An 18922-nucleotide genomic window follows, 5' to 3' on the forward strand; every position below is an offset into this window, starting at 1 on the left:
TACCAGCATTATCCTCTACAAATTTAACACAGTTTCTCATATTAACATCTCCCATGAGAAACAAACATTTTAATTAGAAATACTTCACTAGTGAACACTGCCAAACTCTGTTTAATTTGAGGAAATAATTGAGAAAAGACTTTTCACACTTTTATACTTTCTAATCAGGCTTTGATTCCACAGACAGGAACCACCTGTGGGTCAAATGCATAAAGATAAGACAGATAATTGACTATCAGAGCTTTTCTAAAGTCCTCCATTATGACACCTCTAAGATCAAAATTGTAAAGATCAACCATTTTAATCAAATTCCACTTCCAAATGATCTCAAATATGTCTAAGTTTTTTTTATAGTTGCTAGCTGAACTGGCTATATCTACTTGTCATTCCAAATAAGAATAGGAGCATATCAATAACTTTATTTTAACACTATAAACTAGCAGCAAACTAAAGTTGGGCTTGTCACCTAAATTTTGTCAGAAATAGCATTTTTTAAAATAATTTTGCCAAAGTTAAAATGTATTTGCAAACTTTCATTCATGTTAAATAGGTAATAATAAATAACTACCCAGTAGTGAAGACAAATTATTCAACTAGAATAATATATACTCCCAGAAAATGTATCAGGATGTAGTCCACTCAATATTACATATTCCTTTATAGTTAATGTTGTGTTTAAAATTATTTAGACTAGGAGTGCATTTAGACTAGGAGTGCATGGGTGGCATTTAGACTAGGAGTGCATGGGTGGCTCAGTCATTAAGCATCTGCCTTGGGCTCAGGTAGTGATCCCAGGGACCTGGGCCCACATCTGGCTCCCTGCTCAGCGGGAAGTCTGCTTCTCCCTCTCCCACTCCCCCTGCTTGTGTTCCCTCTCTCTCTCAAATAAATAAATAAAGTAAAATTATTTATACTGGATTTATTATCTTTTTTCATACTTCTGGGTCAATCCTCTAGAGAATTAACCAAATAAAATCTTAGCCCTAGACCATAACTTTTCAGAGAAGAATTTGGTCTTTTCCTGCAAGTGCTACTATATGGCCTGTTTTCCCTGTTAGAATACCATCTTTACCAATCATGCATTTGGAATTAATAGTACATAGATTTGTCCTTAATCAAAAATACAGAATTTGTCACTCAAGCTCACTTTGGAGAATTCAATCATGAGCTAGCTGTAATCCAGCACTTACATATGACTACTTCAAAACAGTGTATATTTAAAAATATTAGATCTACCCAAATAGTAATTTATTGATTAACTTTTGAATAGGATATGGCAGAACTGGAAAAACTTGATGGTATCTCTTCTCTCAGAGAGCTTACAGTTTATGGCAATCCAGTGAGTATGTTACTTTTATAATTAATCAGTTAATTTAGTTTATAGTTGTATATAATCTATTTTTATATGTGGAGATTTATCCATTTCCATATGTGTAGACAGTTATCCAAGCACAATTTATTGATTACTGTCCTCTTTCAACTGGTGAAAATATATAATATATAAGAGGATCTGTTTCAGCGTTCCACATTGTATTCATTGGACTATTGTCAATCCCTGTATCAATATCATACTGGTTAATTATTAAAGTTTTATATTAAGTTTTGGTGTCTGGTAGAGAAAGCACCTCTAATTTTCCTTCCATTCCTCCTCCTCTTTTCTCTCTTCACTGTCTCAGCTGTTCTTGGCCCTTTACAACTGCTGTGAGTTTTAGGAAATTGAAGTTATGTGACAGTCTTGCTGTCACATAAAATTCCACATTTTATTTGGAATTGCATGGAATATGTAAATTAATTTTGGGAGAAACCTGCTATTTTTCCTGTTGGAGGTTTTGGAGGATCAAATGAGCAGCACCTTGACTCACCTAACATCTGAACAAATTGACAGATAAAACAGTGGCAGATGGAGAGGGGAAAATATTTTACTTAGCTTCATGAGAAAGCCAAAGATGCCTGCTAACGGATCCCAGAAATAGCAATCATGACCACCCAGTAACAGGAAATACTTAACTGAATTCTTTCCACAGAGGAGGAGAGCTTCTGCAGGAGGAAGAAAGGGCATGCTGTAGCAATATGTTCCTTCCCAAGACAGGAGTTAAATATGCTCAGTTTAATCTTTACCAGTTTATCAGTGAAGTCACTCTGCTCCTAGTAGAGGAGTAGAGGGGCTGAGAGAGCCAGTAGTGCCACATCAGAGAGAGCGATTAAAACCAGGACATAACAATAAGCAGTCTCCCCTAATATATGTAGTATTGAGGTTTCCCCTTCATAAGCATGAATATCCATCGCTACATTTAATCTGTGTTCTCCAATAAAATTTCTAGATTTCTCTTAAAGGTTTTAATAATCTTTGGTTTGATTTATTCCATTGTTTTAATAGCTATTTTAAACAACATTTGTTTACATGTTTCTAATTGTTTGTTGCTGAAGTATAGGAATTCTGATTTTTGCATGTTACTCTTTCTCCAGGAACTTTGCTGAACTCTCTTTTTAGTTCTAATGGACTGTAAATTTTGTTGGATTTTCTCTGTAGGCCATCATATTATCTGCAATAATGACTCATTTCTTTCCAATCCTTGTGTTTTTTATTTCCTTTAATTCTCTTAGTGTGTTGACTAGGACCTTTACTAAAGTGTTGAATAGAAGCACTGATAGTAGGTAACAGACTTCAAAAAACACTTTGAAATTGTCACTATTAAATATGAGTTTGCTACAGGTTATGGGTAGATAACCTTCAACATTTTAAAATAGTTCCTTTCTAATTCAGTTTACTACCTGTTTTTATCATAAAGTGGATATCAGTCATAGGATTTTGACTAATTGGCAATATAGTTTTCTCTTTAACCTGCTTTAGCATTAAACCATCATTAATCCTAAACTGAATACTATGTAGTCATATTTTTTACTTTGCTGAATTCAATTTGCTAAGGTTTCATATAGTATATCTGTACTTATGGAATTAAGTAAAATTATCCTGTAATTATCTTCTTATGCTATTCTTTTAAGTTCATCAAGGTTGATGTTGCCTCATAAAATAAATTGGGAGCTTTCTCTTGCGAGTCTATGAATTAGCTTATATAGGAAAAAACTCGTGTGTTCCTTGAAGGATAATTAGATCATTTTTTAAAGATTTTTTTAAAAAATTTGTTTGAGAGAGAGAGAGCACACACAAGCAGAAGGGAGAGGGAGAGGGAGAAGCAGAAAAACCCACTGAGCGGAGAGCCCAATGCAGAGCCCAGCAGAGCCCTGGGATCATGACCTGAGTGGGAGGCAGATGCCACTGAGGCACTCAGGCACCTGGATAATTAAACCTTATCTCTAAAACAATCTGGGATCAATATTTCTTGAAAATAGATTTTAAACTACTTATTCAGATTATTTAATGGCTATAAATCTAATCATGTTTTCTATTTCTCCAAAAGTCAATATTGAGAAGTTAAATTTTTCTATAAATTTGTTCTTTTTTATATAGATTTAAAATTTATATGTATGTATACTATTTGTACATAAATACATATGTATTTATATGTGTGTATTACTATCATAATACGCTCATGAATTTTTTTTTAAATCTCCACTGTATTTGTGTTATTTTCATCTTTTTTTTAAAGATTTTATTTATTTATTTGACAGAGAGAGAGATCACAAGTAGGCAGAGAGGCAGGCAGAGAGTTGGGGGGGAAGCAGGCTCCCTGCTGAGCAGAGAGCCCAATGCGGGGCTGGATCCCAGGACCCCGGGATCATGACCTGAGCTGAAGGCAGAGGTTTAACACACTGAGCCACCCAGATGCCCTTTTTCATCTTTTTTATACCTAAATATGTTGATTTTTGCTTTTCCCTTTTATGTTTGATAAGTCTTGCTAAAGCTTTGTCTATTGTATTAATCTCTTCAAAGAACCATATTTTGTTTTTTATCAAGTGGTTAATTTATTTGGTTTCTTTTTCAATAATTCCCCCCCTTTATTATTTCCTTCTTTTAGTTTCTTGGAATTTACTTTTTTGACCTTTTAAACATTATTTATTCAACTATTTTTAGCATCATAACTGATTCTTTGGTTTAGCTTTTATTTATTTAAGCTTTTATTTAAATTCCAGTTCACGAACATATAGTAGAATAGTAGTTTCAGATGTACAATATAGGGATTCAACATTTCCATGCATCACCTGGTACTCACTATAACAAGTGTACTCCTTCATCCCCATTGCCTATTTAACAAATCCTCCCACCCACTTCCCTTCTGGTAATAGCCATCAGTTTGTTCTCTATAGTTAAGAACCTGTTTCTTGCTTTACTTCTCTCTCTCCTTTTTTTCCTTGCTTTTTTGTTTTGCTTCTTAAATTCTACATATGAGTAAAATCATATGGTATTTGTCTTTCTTTGACTGACGTATTTGGCTTTGCATGAATCTGTCTAGCTCCATCCATGTCATTGAAAATGGCAAGATTTCTTTCTTTTTTACGACTAATATTCCATTGTGTATATATATGAATATGTAAATATGTATGTATATATACACACACATACTCTTTGTCCATTCATCAATCAGTGGATACTTGGGCTGTTTCCATAATTTGATGATTGTACCTAATCCTGCCATAAACATTAGGGTGCATGTATGCCTTTGAATTACTGCTTTTGTATTCTTTAGGTAAATACCTAGTAGTGTGATTGCTGGATCATAGGATAGTTCTATTTTTAACTTTTTGAGGCCTCTCCATACCACTGTTTTCTAGAGTAGCTGCACAAATTTGCATTCCCACCCACAGTGCAAGAGGATTCCCTTTTCTCCCCATCCTCGCCAACACTTGTTGTTTCTTGTGTTGTTGATTTTAACCATTCTGACAGGTGTGAGGAGATATCTCAGTATGGTTTTGATTTGCATTTCCCTGATAATAAGTCATTTTGAGCATATTTTCGTGTGTCTGTTGGCTGTATATATGTCTTCTTGGGAAAAATGTCTATTTGCCCTCTTTTAATTACATTATTCATTTATGGGGTGTTGAGTTTTATAAATTCCTTATAAATTTTGGATACTAATCCTTTATCAGATATATCACTTGCAAATATCTTCTTCCATCCAGTAGATTATCTTTTAGTTTTGTTGATTGTTTCATTTGGCTGTGCAGAAGCTATTCAATTTAATGGGGTCCCAATAGTTTATTTTTGCTTTTCTTTTCCTCATTTCAGGAAACCTATCTAGAAAGAAGTTGTTATGGCTGATGTCAAAGAAATTAATGCCCTGTATTCTCTCTAGGATCTTCATCGTTTCCCCTTTCTTGTTTAGGTCTTTAATCCATTTTGAATTTATTTTTGTGTATTGTGTAAGAAAGTGGCTTTCATTCTATTGCATGTAGATATCCAGTTTTCTCAACAACATTTGTTGAAGAGACTATCTTTTTCCCATTGGGTATTCTCTCCCACTTTATTGAAGATTAATTGACCATATAATTTTGGGTTCATTTGGGTTTTCTATTCTGTTCCACTGATCCATGTGTCTTTTTTTGTGCCAATACTACACTGTTTTGATGACTACAGCTTTGTAATATAACTTAAAGTCCAGAATTGTGATGCCTCCAGCTTTGCTTTTTTTTTTTTCAAGATTGGTTTGGCTATTCAGGGTCTTTTGTGGTTCCATACAAATTTTAGGATTGTTTGTTCTATCTCTGTGAAAAATGCTCTTGGTATTTTTATAGGGATTGTATTAAATGTATATATTGATTTGGGTACTACAGACATTTTAAGAGGCAAAGAAGGGTACTATGTAATAATAAAGGGGACAATCCAACAAGATATAACAATTGTAAATATTTATGCTCCCAACATAGGAAGACCCAAGTACATAAAACAACTAAAAACAAATATAAAGGAACTAACTGATAATAACAAAATAATAGTAGGGGAATTTAACACCCCACTTACATCAATGGACATCATCAAAGCAGAAAATCAATAAGGAAACAATGGTTTTGAATGACACACTGGACCAGATGGACTTCACAGATATATATACAGACCATTTCATCCTAAAGCAACAGAATACACTGTCTTCTCAAATGCACATGGAACATTCTCTAGAATAGATCACATACTGGGTCACAAATCAGGTCTCAACCAATACCAATAGATTGGGATCATTCCCTGCATATTTTTGGACCATACTGCTTTGAAACTAGAACTCAATCACAAGAGGAAATTTGGAAGGAACTCAAATACGTAAGAGGTTAAAGGGCATCCTACCAAATAATGAATGGGTCAACCAGGAAATTAAGAAGGATTTGTAAAGGTCATGGAAACAAGTGAAAATGAAAACCCAACTGTTCAAAACCTTTGGGATGCAGCAAAGGTGGTCCTAAGAGTGAAATACATAGCAATACAAGACTTTCTCAAGAAGTGACAAAAGTCTCAAATACGCAACCTGACCATATACCTAAAGTAGCTGGAGAAAGAATAGCAAATAAACTCTAAACCAAGCAGGAGATGATAAATAATAAATATTAGAGCAGAAATCAATAAAATAGAAACCCAAAGAACAGATAAATAGAACAGATAAATGAAACTAGAACCTGATTCTTTGAAAGAATTAATAAGATCGATAAACCCCTATCCAGACTTTCAAAAAGGGCAAGGACCCAAATTAATAAAATCATGAATGAAAGAGGAGAGATCACACCCAACACCAAAGAAATACAAACAATTATAAGAACACATTATGAGCAACTATATACCAACAAATTAGGTAATCTGGAAGATAATGGATGCATTCCTAGAGATGTATAAAACTGAAACAGGAAGAAATAGAAAACCTGAACAGACCCATAACCAACAAGGAAATTGAAGTAGTCATCAAAAATCTCCCAACAAACAAGTCCAGGGCCAGATGGCTTCCCAGGGAAATTTACCAAACATTTAAAGAATTAATACCTATTCTTCTGAAGCAGTTTAAAAAAAAAAAAAAAGAAGAAAGAAAAGAAATGGAAGGAAAACTTCCAAACTTGTTCTATGAAGCCAGCATTACTTTGATCCCCAAACCAGACAAAACCCACCAAAAAGGAGAATTACAGACCAATATCCATGATGAGGATGGATGCCCAAATTCTCACAAAGATACTACAAATGGGATCCATAGTACATTAAAAGAACTATTCACCACAACCAAGTGGGATTTCCTGTGCTGCAGGGGTGGTTCAACATTCACAAATCAATCAATGTGATACAGCACATTCATAAAAGAAAGGACAAGAACCATACGATCCTCTCCATTGATGTAGAAAAAGCATTTGACAAAATACAGCATCCTTTCTTTATTAAAACTCTTCACAGTGTAGGGGTAAAGTGAACATACCCCAAATCATAAAAACCACCTACAAAAAACCCACAGCAAATATCATTCTCAATGGGGAGAAACTGAGAGCTTTTCCCTAAGGTTAGGAACACAACAGGCATGCCTACTCTCACCACTATTGTTTAACATAGTACTTAGAAGCCCTAGCTTCAGCAATCAGACAACAAAAAGAAATAAAAGGCTTTCAAATTGGCAAAGAAGTCAATCTCTCCCTCTTCACAGATGACATGATACTTTATGTGGAAAACCCTAAAGATTCCACACCAAAATTTACTAGACCTCACACAGGAATTCAGCAAAGTGGCAGGATATAAAATCAATGCACAGAAATCAGTTACATTTCTATACACTAACAATGAGATAGAAGAAAGAGCAATTAAGGAATTTATCCCGTTTACTATTGTACTGAAAACCATAAGACACCTCGGAATAAACCTAACCAAAGAGGTAAAGGATCTGTACTCTAAAAACTACAGAACACTTATGAAAGAAATTGAGGAAAACTCCGTGCTCATGGATTAGAAGAATAAACACTCTTAAAATGCCTATGCCACCTAGAGCAGTCTACACATTCAAAGCAATCCTTATCAAAATATCATCAACATTTTTCACAGAGCTGGAACAAAGAATCCTAAAATTTGTATGGAACAGAAAAGACCCTGAATAGCCAGATGAATGTTGAAAAATAAAACCAAACCTGGTTTGGCAGACTTTAAGCTCTATTGCAAAGCTGTAATTATCAAGACAGTATGGTACTGGCACAAAAACAGACACATAGATCAGTGAGACACAATAGAGAACCCAGAAATGGACCCTCAATTCTATGGCCAACTAATCTTTGATAAAGCAGGAAAGAATATCCAATGGAAAAAGGACAGTCTCTTCAACAAATGGCTCTGGGAAAATAGGACAGCCACATGCTGAAGAATGAAACTGGACCAATTTCTTAAATCATACACAAAGATAAACTCAAAATGGATGAAAGACCTAAATGTGAGATAGCAATCCATCAAAATCCTAGAGGAGAACACAGGCAGCAACCTTTGTGATCTCAGCCACACCAAATCCTTGCTAGACATGTCCCCAAAGGCAAGGGAAACAAAAGCAAAAATGAACTATTGGGACTTCATCAAGATAAAAAGCTGCTGCTTTTTACCTACAGAATTGGAAAAGATACTTAAAAATGATGTATCAGATAAGGGACTAGTATCCAAAGGCTATAAAGAACTTATCCAACTCAACACCCCCCTAAAAACAAAGAATCCAGTCAAAAAATGGGCAGAAAACATGAATAGACATTTCTTCAAAGACATACAAATGCCCAGCAGACACATGAAAAAATGGTCCACATCACTTGGCATCAGGGAAATACAAATCAAAACCACGATATCACCTCACACCAGTCAGAATGGCTAAAATTAATAAGACAGGAAGCAACAAACATTGGTGAGGATGTGGAGAAGGGGGAACTCTTTTACACTGTTGGTGGGAATGCAAGCTGGTACAGTCACTCTGGAAAATAATATGGAGGTTTCTCAAGATGTTAAAAATAGAGCTTCCCTGACCTGGCAATTGTACTACTGGATATTTACCCCAAAGATACAATGTAGTGATCTGAAGGGGCACCTGCACCTCAATGTTTATACCAGCAATGTCCACAATAGCCAAAGGGTGGAAAGAGATGAGATGTTCTGATGGATGGATAAAGATGAATGGATAAAGAAGAGGCAATGTGTGTGTTTGTGTGTGTTTGTGTATATATGTGTATGTATGTATATATTCTGTGTATATATGTACACAATGGAATATTACTCATCCATCAGCAAGGATACAAATCTTACCATTTACATCAACATGGATGGAACTGGAGGGTATTTCGGTAAGTGAGATAAGTCTATCAGAGAGAATCAATTATCTTATGGTTTCACTCATATGAGGAATATAAGACACAGTGCAGAGGACCATAGGGGAAGGGAGGGAAAACTGAATGGGAAGAAATCAGCAAGGGAGACAAACCATTAGAGACTCTTAACTATGGAAAAGAAACTGAGGGTTGCCGGAGGGGAGGAGGAAGAGGTTGGGGTAACTGGGTGATGGGTAGTAAGGAAGTCACGTGATATGATGAGCATTGGGTGTATATACATCTGATGAATTAATGAACTCTACCTCTGTAATTAATGATATACTATATATTGGCTAATTCAATTTAAATTAAAAATAATAAGAAACCAAAAACTAAATTTAAGAAGTTTGAATCTGCATTTAGTATAATAGGGAATTGAGAAAACTTTCAAAAAGGGAGCTCATATTTGTACTGTCTATTATAACGAATTAGCTATTATCTGTCATTTTTACTACCTGTGTTAAATTTCCTTCTCCATAAAAATGATTCTTTGAAATAAATGTTTTCTTAAAGTAATAAGTTGTTATGTGTAACTTTATTCAGATTTGCAGAAAAACATTACATCGCCACATGCTCATATTTCGGCTGCCTAACTTACAGATGTTGGATGGAATTCCAGTGAATTCAGATGATAGAGCTAAAGCTGAATTTCACTTCTCTGAACTCCAAGCAAAGAAAACTTCGGTAATACTTCTATTATTTATACTTTTCCTTTTAAAATACACAATTATTAGTAAATTAAAACCAACTTACCAGGTAAATCTGGGCTCTGATGTTTTTGTAGACTATTTTAGTATCTATTCTAGTGATTACTATCAAAAGCACCTTGATCTGGTGAATAGAGCACATCTACACACATAAATTCCAGGGAAGCTCCTTTTTTCCAATAATTTAATTCGACATTAAGAAAATTATTTAAAATCCATGTGCCTCTTGCTGAATATCTGAGATAATGCTAGAGGGTAAGAATCTGTAACATTTCACTTCTATAAACCGAAACTAAATCTTTCAGTTTAGCAGCTAGGAAGGGAAGGAAGGAATTCTGACCTCAACTCTCCAGACTATGCAGTTCATCTAACAAGGGAGATGTGAGCTGCTTTCCTTATTGGCCAGAAAAAATTGCACCTCTTACCTACAAACTCTAAAAAGTTATCTGACCATGACATGAAAGAGATTAGAGACAGAAGCCGCAAAAGCATATCATTAGGAAATTCTGTCCTTAACCACAAGGATTCTTCATGGCCATCCTCCACAAAGACTAAACACAGAAAAGCTAAGGTTTTTTGAACAAAGTAGTAGTAACCTTATTAGAGCCGTGCCTTTGCAAGGTTTGAGAAAGAAAAGGCTGGAGGCAGGGGAACCAGTTAAGAGGCTTTTAGAATAACCCAAGAGGGAGATTATGAAGACCTAAACTGGGGTAGGGCAGTAAGAAGGTAAGTGAACCTCTAATGTAAGTGAAAGCCAGAGAGCAAGGACATCAGTCAGTGAACAAAGATTACTTTTAAAATGCATACTGAAGAGAAAAGAGGTGAGACTACTACTATAGATGCTTTCACCTAGCTCAGTGGATACCCAACACTCTCCATCCCTTCTGTAAAACAAACTGATTCCCAGAGCACACTGGACATTTGACACTATACATATTCAAATTTTAGTTGAGAATTAAGCTAAGTGAGTATTTCACTAAAAGGTTTGTTTCTTGGCTAGTCTTTTCTATTTTTCATACAGTAAATTTGGATTTTTCCCATTACTATACTATGATATGATAATGTGTCTTGAGTGAATCTAGACACATATTCTTGCCTTTTGAATCAGTGCCTTATATAAGAACTTAATTATTTTTCTAATTATTCTATTTGTAAGCATTTTATTAAAAATTATTTTTTAGCTCATCTGTACAGGGTTAATAAAGGGGATATTTTGAAGTCTATATTTTAGAGAAATCTATTTTAAGATTCAATAATAATGCTTATTTTCATGGCTAGGACAAAACTGAGCCATTATTTCCTTTAGCTGTACAGGAGACACAAAAACAGAAACCTTTTCAAGTTTATCAGGTCAGTCTAATTTATTTTTCTTTCAATTACTGCTGTTCTTTCTTTTTTAACAGCAAGTAAAGAGGGAATAAATGAACTCTAAAGTTGTCCTTTAAACTAGAACATTTTGGTGCTTTGGTTTCAGAAAAAAGTTAGTTGGACAACATTCTAGATTAGTAACGGGAAGAAATTCCTACAAAGGAATTAGTTAGGGAATTTGGGACTGACCAGATTTAGTAAAAGGCTTGATACTTTAGTGCCCATTACAAAGCTGCATTCTTGGTAACACTTACTGAAACAGAGAAATCGATCATTTTACACAAATGGCAAAAGCCTGTATCTCTAAATAAGTTGAATATATTCCAAATTCAGTATATTCATGTTTTTAAAAGTATAAACAAGGTCAGTTTTAATGAAGACAGAGCAAGCATAAACTTCTAGGGAAACCAAGAGTCTCCAACCTAAAATACTTCCCTCCTGTTTGCTGACTCCTGAAATTCTTTTAAAAGCCTCTTAATCCTCAACTAACTTAAAATGTAAACACTGTTTAGAGAGTTAGCACATTCATTAAAAGTGATTATTATAAGATGCTTTCCTTAGTCCCCATTTATTTAGTTGTTTGTTTTTGAAAAACTAATTAACTGCAAGGCACTTGATGAGGTAATGTGAGGAATATAAAGATGTGGAAGGTATGACTCTAGAAACTCCCGCTCAGTAAAAAAGAAACAAAGGGGGAAAAGCTTAATTCTCATTTTCCGCACTTACCTTGTTAAGATCCTTTGGAAGGGAGAAGTGCCATCACGCTATTAATGAGTACAATGCAGTCTGAAAAGATAAAACAAAAGGTTCTTTTAGCATTCAAAAGACTTTTACAGTTTAGATATAACTCCTCACTTAAAGAATTTTAGATTATCAAATGGAGCTTATGGTAAGAACTAAATCTGTTGATCTGAGTTTGGGAGGTGAGTTGTTCTTAACTGTTTTTCTTTTATTATGTAGTGTATTCCTGTTACCAGTTCTCCAATGGATGGTGGGTCATTTGGCCAAGTGAAAGCGCCTCCCATAAAGATAACAAATGTAATTCTGCCTGGTGCATTTAACCATTACCTGGGATCCGACTTCACTTTAACTCCTGAAGTAGAAGGTATTTTGACAGAGTTTCAAAGTAAATGTAAAAGCAAACAAACAAAACACTTCATTTGAAACCGAAATCTCACTCTGACTTCTAATATGACTTAAAATTGTATTTTTAAATTTACATTTTCCTATAATTGCATGTTTGTTCAATTTTTTTTAGAGTTAAAAGTATTATTTTATTTAGATGTTACTTGTACATAATCTATAGTAAGAGATACAAACAGATAAAAGTTGTTTAACAGGAGGTGTGGTTTTTTAAAATGCCACTTTAAATTTAATTTACAACAGTATTGGTAATACCACAAGGTGACAGATACTCTGATTTATAAAACAAAAATTACTTGCTACTCTGGCTGATACATTCCCAGTAGTTTTTAATGGATTAAAATGTATCATGCGTTCCAGCTGCAAATTATTACAAAACTTTCACAACCTAGCCACTTGGTGGCTCAGAAAAGATTTTGGTATTCTAAAATTTACTGAAATAAAAATGTTTATTTTCTAAACATATACTATCACTAGAGAAAACATAAGTGTGCCAAATCTCATGGTTTGGGGTTAACAATGGAAAACCAAATCACATTATGTTTGTGTAGCTAATGTGTGGTACCAAGTAACCTTCTCATCCCTCTGCCTAATCTATGATATGAGAAAAAAGCTTGTATGAAAGTAATCTAAAATACACATGGAGGGGGGACTGAGGGTAATTTAAAATAACCTTAAAATATATAACCACTACTTTAAAATGTAAAATCCATAGATATGAAATATGCTTTTAAATGTTTTTCTCCATTCATTTTGGTAAATCTTGAAAATGAAAACTAAAAATTCAAAATACTCACTTTTCCCTTTTCATGTAATAGCACAGTATAAAAAGTCTGGATTTAATTTTAGAATAAATCAATTTTCCTGAGAAAAATACTGCAAAAATAATCTAAATTGAATTTTAGTCCTTTTCCATTTGTTTAAAGGCCACGCAACACATTAGTGCAAAAGCGTTCATGTCAGAAGATCAAGTCAAAAATAACTTGTTGATTAAACTACAGGAAGACAACAAATAATTAATAGGCTTGTGAATATTTGTGAATAAAATGCCAGTAATTCTATTGTAGTAAGATATAAATAGAAGAAATCCTGATATGGATAGTAGCTTTATGTGTTCTCTTCATCTAGAAACAGAAGGGACGTAAAAAACAAGGAAGTGTTACCAAATAGAAGTTCTAGAATTATACAAGTTATTCCTAGTCAAAAAGTAACAATAAAAACAAAATACTTTAATGGAGATAAAATCAGACTACAAATGGTAAAAGTCCCAAGAATAATGTTAACAAAGTAGGCCTTTCTGCAAAAAAGGAAAGGGGGAGAAATCAAAGTCCATTAGTAACCATCACTTATATTCAATAAAATTATGGCAACTGCCTCCAAGAAATGGAAACTCAGAAGCATGTGCCCAAACAGCCAGTACAGTTGAAAAGACTCAGGTAACCTGATAGGAGAAGCATGGTCTCAGGAAGGGGAGGCAGACATTAGGCTTTTCAAAGTTTAAAAACCTATGTGACTAAAAACCAGTGATGGGTTTTATCCAATGCCAGCCCACAAGCCAAATCAATGTCCACTAGGGGACACATGCACATGATTTGGGGGCACTGCTCAAGTTCTCAGGAGGACTCATTAACAAAAGTCCATTGGTCATGGTCCTGCTTAGACAACTACAATGAACCAGACAACTCTGTCTTGAGCTAAAGACTCCTTCATCATGACTGGGAGTCACAAATAACTGCCATCCGTTTGAAATGCTATACGTAGGTAAGAATCCCTAGTAAGTGAAGTAGCTTAGTGTATTTGTGGAGTCATATCTGTAATCAAAGCCTGGGAACATTTATTGATTCTGAACGAGCAGTTACCCTTCATCCAAAAATTACAAGAGCAAAGCTGCTATCCTTGGTTTGTTCAAGTTTCATGTGGTCATTCTGACTTTAGAGTCTCTAGTATTTTGGGGTTTTGCTGAACCACTGATACGCTATAAGTAAACATTTGTTCATGTGAACTTTGTGATACTTGCACAATTATTTCCTGAATTATTTATTTTCAAAGCTTTTGTTTGACTTTATGTATTTCATAGCATATGAAACCAATTCATTACTATGTCCTGCTAAAAGTAGAAAGTCAAAGGTTTAAAAATATCTGTGACAACAGATTCTTGGGTACAAAGAGAAGATCAGACTTTATCCTTGAAACCACAAATAAACCATGAAGCTAAAACTAGAGAAGAGTTTCAAGAGGTAGAGCTCTATAGAGCAAGTACATTAAAAGGACAAGGTATGGAAAGGATTCCTTCTATTATACACATTTTAATTCAGGCTTAGATTAAACCTAGTCCCATATTCCAGATCTTCGCTGGTTATCTTTTTGGTAAATCTGGGGATAGCTACTCCTCTGAGGGCTCACATCTTCCCTTCCTTATAACATCCCACTTTGCATGGGGCCACTGTTGGACAATAAAATTGAACATCACGGTAATTATAGAATGATCTAAGAACCTACTAAAAATAGTAGAGTGCTCTGTGTGATTATTTTTAAAGGAAACTCAGGTAAAAGAAACCCAAAATAACTTAATTTGTTAAGAGGTTATTTTTTTAACTTATTTTTCATACTTCTACATATGTATGGCATTAAGATTTTAGTCACAGTGAGAATTTTTATGCTTTTGTAGATATAAACTGTCAGTAAAACTGGACATCCCAAATTATTAGCCTCCTTAGCAGTACAATGTTATTTATCTTCAGGAATGTCATCAATATCTTTTCTTTTTTTTTTGGTAGTAGTTCAATCTTGGATTTATCTCCATCATGTCCTTCTCAGATATCTGTCTTCAGAATTTGTTGTGTGACTATTGTTTAGGGTTTTCTTGAAAAGTCCTATACTCTTGTCTCCTATTTTTGGAATATGTTGCCACAATTTTTATTCTGAAAATTATGGTCATCTTACCTCTACATTTATTATAGCACACAGCTCTAGCTATTTATGTTTTTAAAAAATTACCAAGAAACAATCAAGTAGATTCACTAACTCAGAGAAATTTAAGCAATATTAAGTGCTAGAAATCCTATTCCAATTTTATATTTTTATTTAAAATGTTTTAATTCATGTTATGAAATATGTATAGCACACATTCAGTTGAAGGGCAACAAGACTTATTACTTAATTCATTTTATTACTTAGTACTTCTCATTGTTTCACAATTCTTAATTTCAGACAAAAAAAACAAGAATGCAGGCATTCTGACAAATAATCCTCGGAGCATCCATGCAGAAATAGCTTTTCGGCAACTCAGAGGAATCAATCTCTCTCCGTCTCTTTTATCACATCAGAGTATGGCATCTCCAACTGCACAAATGTACCAGAGCAACCCAGATGAGGGAAGGTAAAACTATTGTTTTAATATAATTTCTCATCATTAAAAAAATCCCCAAATTTGCTAGTCATGTATAAAAATGGGAAATATATACTGTTATTTATTTACTGAGAGCTGGAAAAAACTGTCAGATAGCATAAGGCTGCTTCTTCCACATTCACCAAACTTTCCCAAAGTCCTGTGTAGAAATGGCTGTCAAGGTAGAATAGTTCTTACCTAATGCTTATATGAGGGAACACTGAAATAAACACATAATTTCACTCTCCCAAGTCCCTTCTCATTAAATATGCAAAGCAGTTCACTTATATATTTTTTTCTTCTTTTTTTTTTTATTTCACTTATATTTTGAACAACAGATATATTCAATTCTGAAAGCACAAAGACTAAGAATTTTGTAAATTCTTCAAGCCTCTCTTCTGGTCTGGACCCAAGCCCTAGAGGCCAACTCAGTGCATAAGAACCTGTTACTTCTCATTAGGAATCCAGTCTGTTGCTCAACAGCTGTCCACTTAGATTCCCAGTTACTACCTGTCTCCCGGCTGTTTTGTAGCCAAGGTCCAATTCATCTTTTAATGACCTCAGCAACACATCTAGTGTAGACCTGCTGATTTCCCTGCTAAGTCTTCAGGATAACCTGGTTTTTAGATGTCCAAGAATAGGGTCATTCTCTAGTTACTGTCCTTTTGAAATTGAACACATATAAAATACAGAAATTATTTACTGCAGAATTACCTTAAATTAGCTGATCCATTAAGAAGATAAGTCATAATTATTTGACTCATAAATATTTTATTTCTGACAGAATTCCTGGCAGCCACTTTCCCAGATCAAATCGAATATAACTGCCTAGAGAAATGAATATACGCACCAAGAAACCTATTTCTGTTTAGCAGTTGTACAAAAACTAGCAGGCAGTGTCAGTGAAAAAAATACCAAAGACAATCATGTTACTTATTTTACTGAAGCACCTCAGTTCCATATGAAGATAATCTCTATCACCCTGGTTGAATTTTATTTAATATCACCTCTCTTAAACTTTCATTATGGTTATCTTACTTATTCATTTGAATTTCTGTATTAGAAAAACAACCATGAACCATTATATCATATAATTTGAAAAGATAGAAGTGACATAAAACAAAGTCCAGAGAATCAAATGTTTAATCCTGGTATTGGAAGCATTTAGTTACAAAATCTAATTAATGGCCTGTCATGTGAAGACACTAAGAAAAGGTAATTCTAGTAAATAAGCATATCTTATTTGTTGAATATTTACTTATTTGGAGTTAACTAAAACTAACACAACTATTACTAAAGCAAGTTGACCTTTGCTCATTGAACTACAAATTACTTTTTTAGGACTATTATTGGGCTTAAACCGGATCTGCCCTCTTGTTTAGCAATGCAAATTATGGGCATCAGTAGTACTTCCTAAAGGTGGCTGTCAGTGCAACCAGGCATTCATGCTCTAAGAATAAAAAAGTATTATTTCAAATAAAAAATTTGTTAACTGTACCCATATTAATATGATTTTATAAACAATTTTAAGCTAAAAAGAACACATGTTCAAATTGAGTGGACATGTGTAAATTTGAAACCTTTAATTATATTTCACTGGAATAATTTTTCTAAAATATTATGCTGTATAGTCCTAGGACAGATCACAAATAAATCAAACATGGTTTTGAATTTCATTGTTTTATTAAATACAGTGCTTTAAATTAATGACTAACTTGCCAACCATATTTTAATAAAAGTGGGCTCTGATTCATGAGCCCATTTTCCAAGTATTTGTTCAACATTGCATGTAGTTTTCATACTATTTTAGATGTTCCTTATATGAAAATAAAGTTTTACTAAAATATTTGTATTTTATAATGTATCTGGAAATAGACTTAAAGATATTTTGGAAACTAATTCCACTGTGTATGCAACAACTTGTATCTTTTCTTCTTTAAATGCTATATGCTTGTGATGTAATCATGTAATATTTAAAATTTCAAACCTAATACAGATTGATTTTATACTTCTTAATGTGTGGTTTTTAAACAACTATTACTCTTAGGTGAAAATAAGATCCTATGTTTAAAAAAACAACTATGCAGTTCTTAAGATGTCCAGAAGATGTCTTTGTTGCCCTTTAGTTTTGACAACTGCTTTCCTCACAGTGCCCTGATGAGTGTCTGCTCTTCTCTATTAGTAACTTGGTATCATCGACTTTTTTTCTTAGATGATTTTGTGTAAATTAAACACTGAATATCTGTTGCTTTTTTTTTTTTTTTTTAAGATTTTGTTTATTCATTTGACAGAGATCACAAGTAGGCAGAGAGGCAGACAGAGAGAGAGGAGGAGGCAGGCTCTCTGCCGAGCAGAGAGCCCGATGCCGGGCTCGATCCCAGGATTCTGGGATCATGACCTGAGCTGAAGGCGGAGGCTTTAATCCACTGAGCCACCCAGGCGCCCCTATCTGTTGCTTTTGTAATGACAGTTGTCTTTTTAAAATAATAAACTGGATGGGAAAAATAAGTATAATTGGCTTTCACTAGGGAAAAGGAATTTTCATGAATTAGAAAAGTATAAAGCAGGAAAAACATTAAGTCATTATTCACCATCCACTTAACATTCAGCATATTTTTCTTGCAGCCATTTTTCCTATATATTTGTTATATATTTGAGATTTATCATTTGATTTTTATGTACTACATATTGTTAAATTCTGAGGTATCTTACTATTTCTAATATATATATATATAAATATATATATATATATAAAGATTTTATTTATTTATTTGACAGAGATCACAAGTAGGCAGAGAGAGAGAGGGGGAAACAGGCTCCCTGCAGAGCAGAGAGCCCGATGTGGGGCTCAATCCCAGGACCCTGGGATCATGATCTGAACCGAAGACAGAGGCTTTAACCCACCGAGCCACCCAGGCACCCCTCTATTATATATTCTTAATTACATCTGAATTTCTTGTTAAAAGTAAATTTATAATACAATTTTTTTTTTAAGAGGGGAAAGGAGAGGAGGGGCAGAGAGAGAATCTTAAGCAGGCTTCATGCTTAGCTTGGAACCCCATGTGGGGACTCA

The 18922-nt window shown here is 34.1% G+C and overlaps 1 protein-coding gene and 1 long non-coding RNA gene across 4 annotated transcripts in view; one reads left to right on the forward strand and one right to left on the reverse strand.

Moving 5' to 3' along the window:
* The window catches only part of LRRC9 (leucine rich repeat containing 9), a 109414-nt gene extending 92286 nt beyond the window's left edge, over nucleotides 1–17128 (forward strand). The window contains exons 28-32 of one of the 3 annotated variants that reach the window (XM_032344367.1): nucleotides 1271–1339; nucleotides 9787–9927; nucleotides 12279–12423; nucleotides 15672–15840; nucleotides 16188–17128. In XM_032344367.1, coding sequence (XP_032200258.1) covers nucleotides 1271–1339; nucleotides 9787–9927; nucleotides 12279–12423; nucleotides 15672–15840; nucleotides 16188–16203 — 540 coding nt within the window. In that variant the 3' untranslated portion in view covers nucleotides 16204–17128. Of the gene's footprint in view, nucleotides 1–1270; nucleotides 1340–9786; nucleotides 9928–12278; nucleotides 12424–15671; nucleotides 15841–16187 lie in introns of those variants that run through there. The other 2 variants (XM_032344366.1, XR_004286014.1) reach the window with 2 other exon arrangements.
* LOC116591465 overlaps nucleotides 1–18922 on the reverse strand; it is a 56994-nt gene that overhangs the window by 14990 nt on the left and 23082 nt on the right. Inside the window, exon 2 of the long non-coding RNA XR_004286016.1 lies at nucleotides 12045–12104. This is a non-coding gene — a long non-coding RNA (uncharacterized LOC116591465). The remainder of the gene's footprint in view (nucleotides 1–12044; nucleotides 12105–18922) is intronic.

The sequence above is a fragment of the Mustela erminea genome, chromosome 5 (genome assembly GCF_009829155.1).
Source record: "Mustela erminea isolate mMusErm1 chromosome 5, mMusErm1.Pri, whole genome shotgun sequence".
Lineage (NCBI taxonomy): Eukaryota > Metazoa > Chordata > Mammalia > Carnivora > Mustelidae > Mustela > Mustela erminea.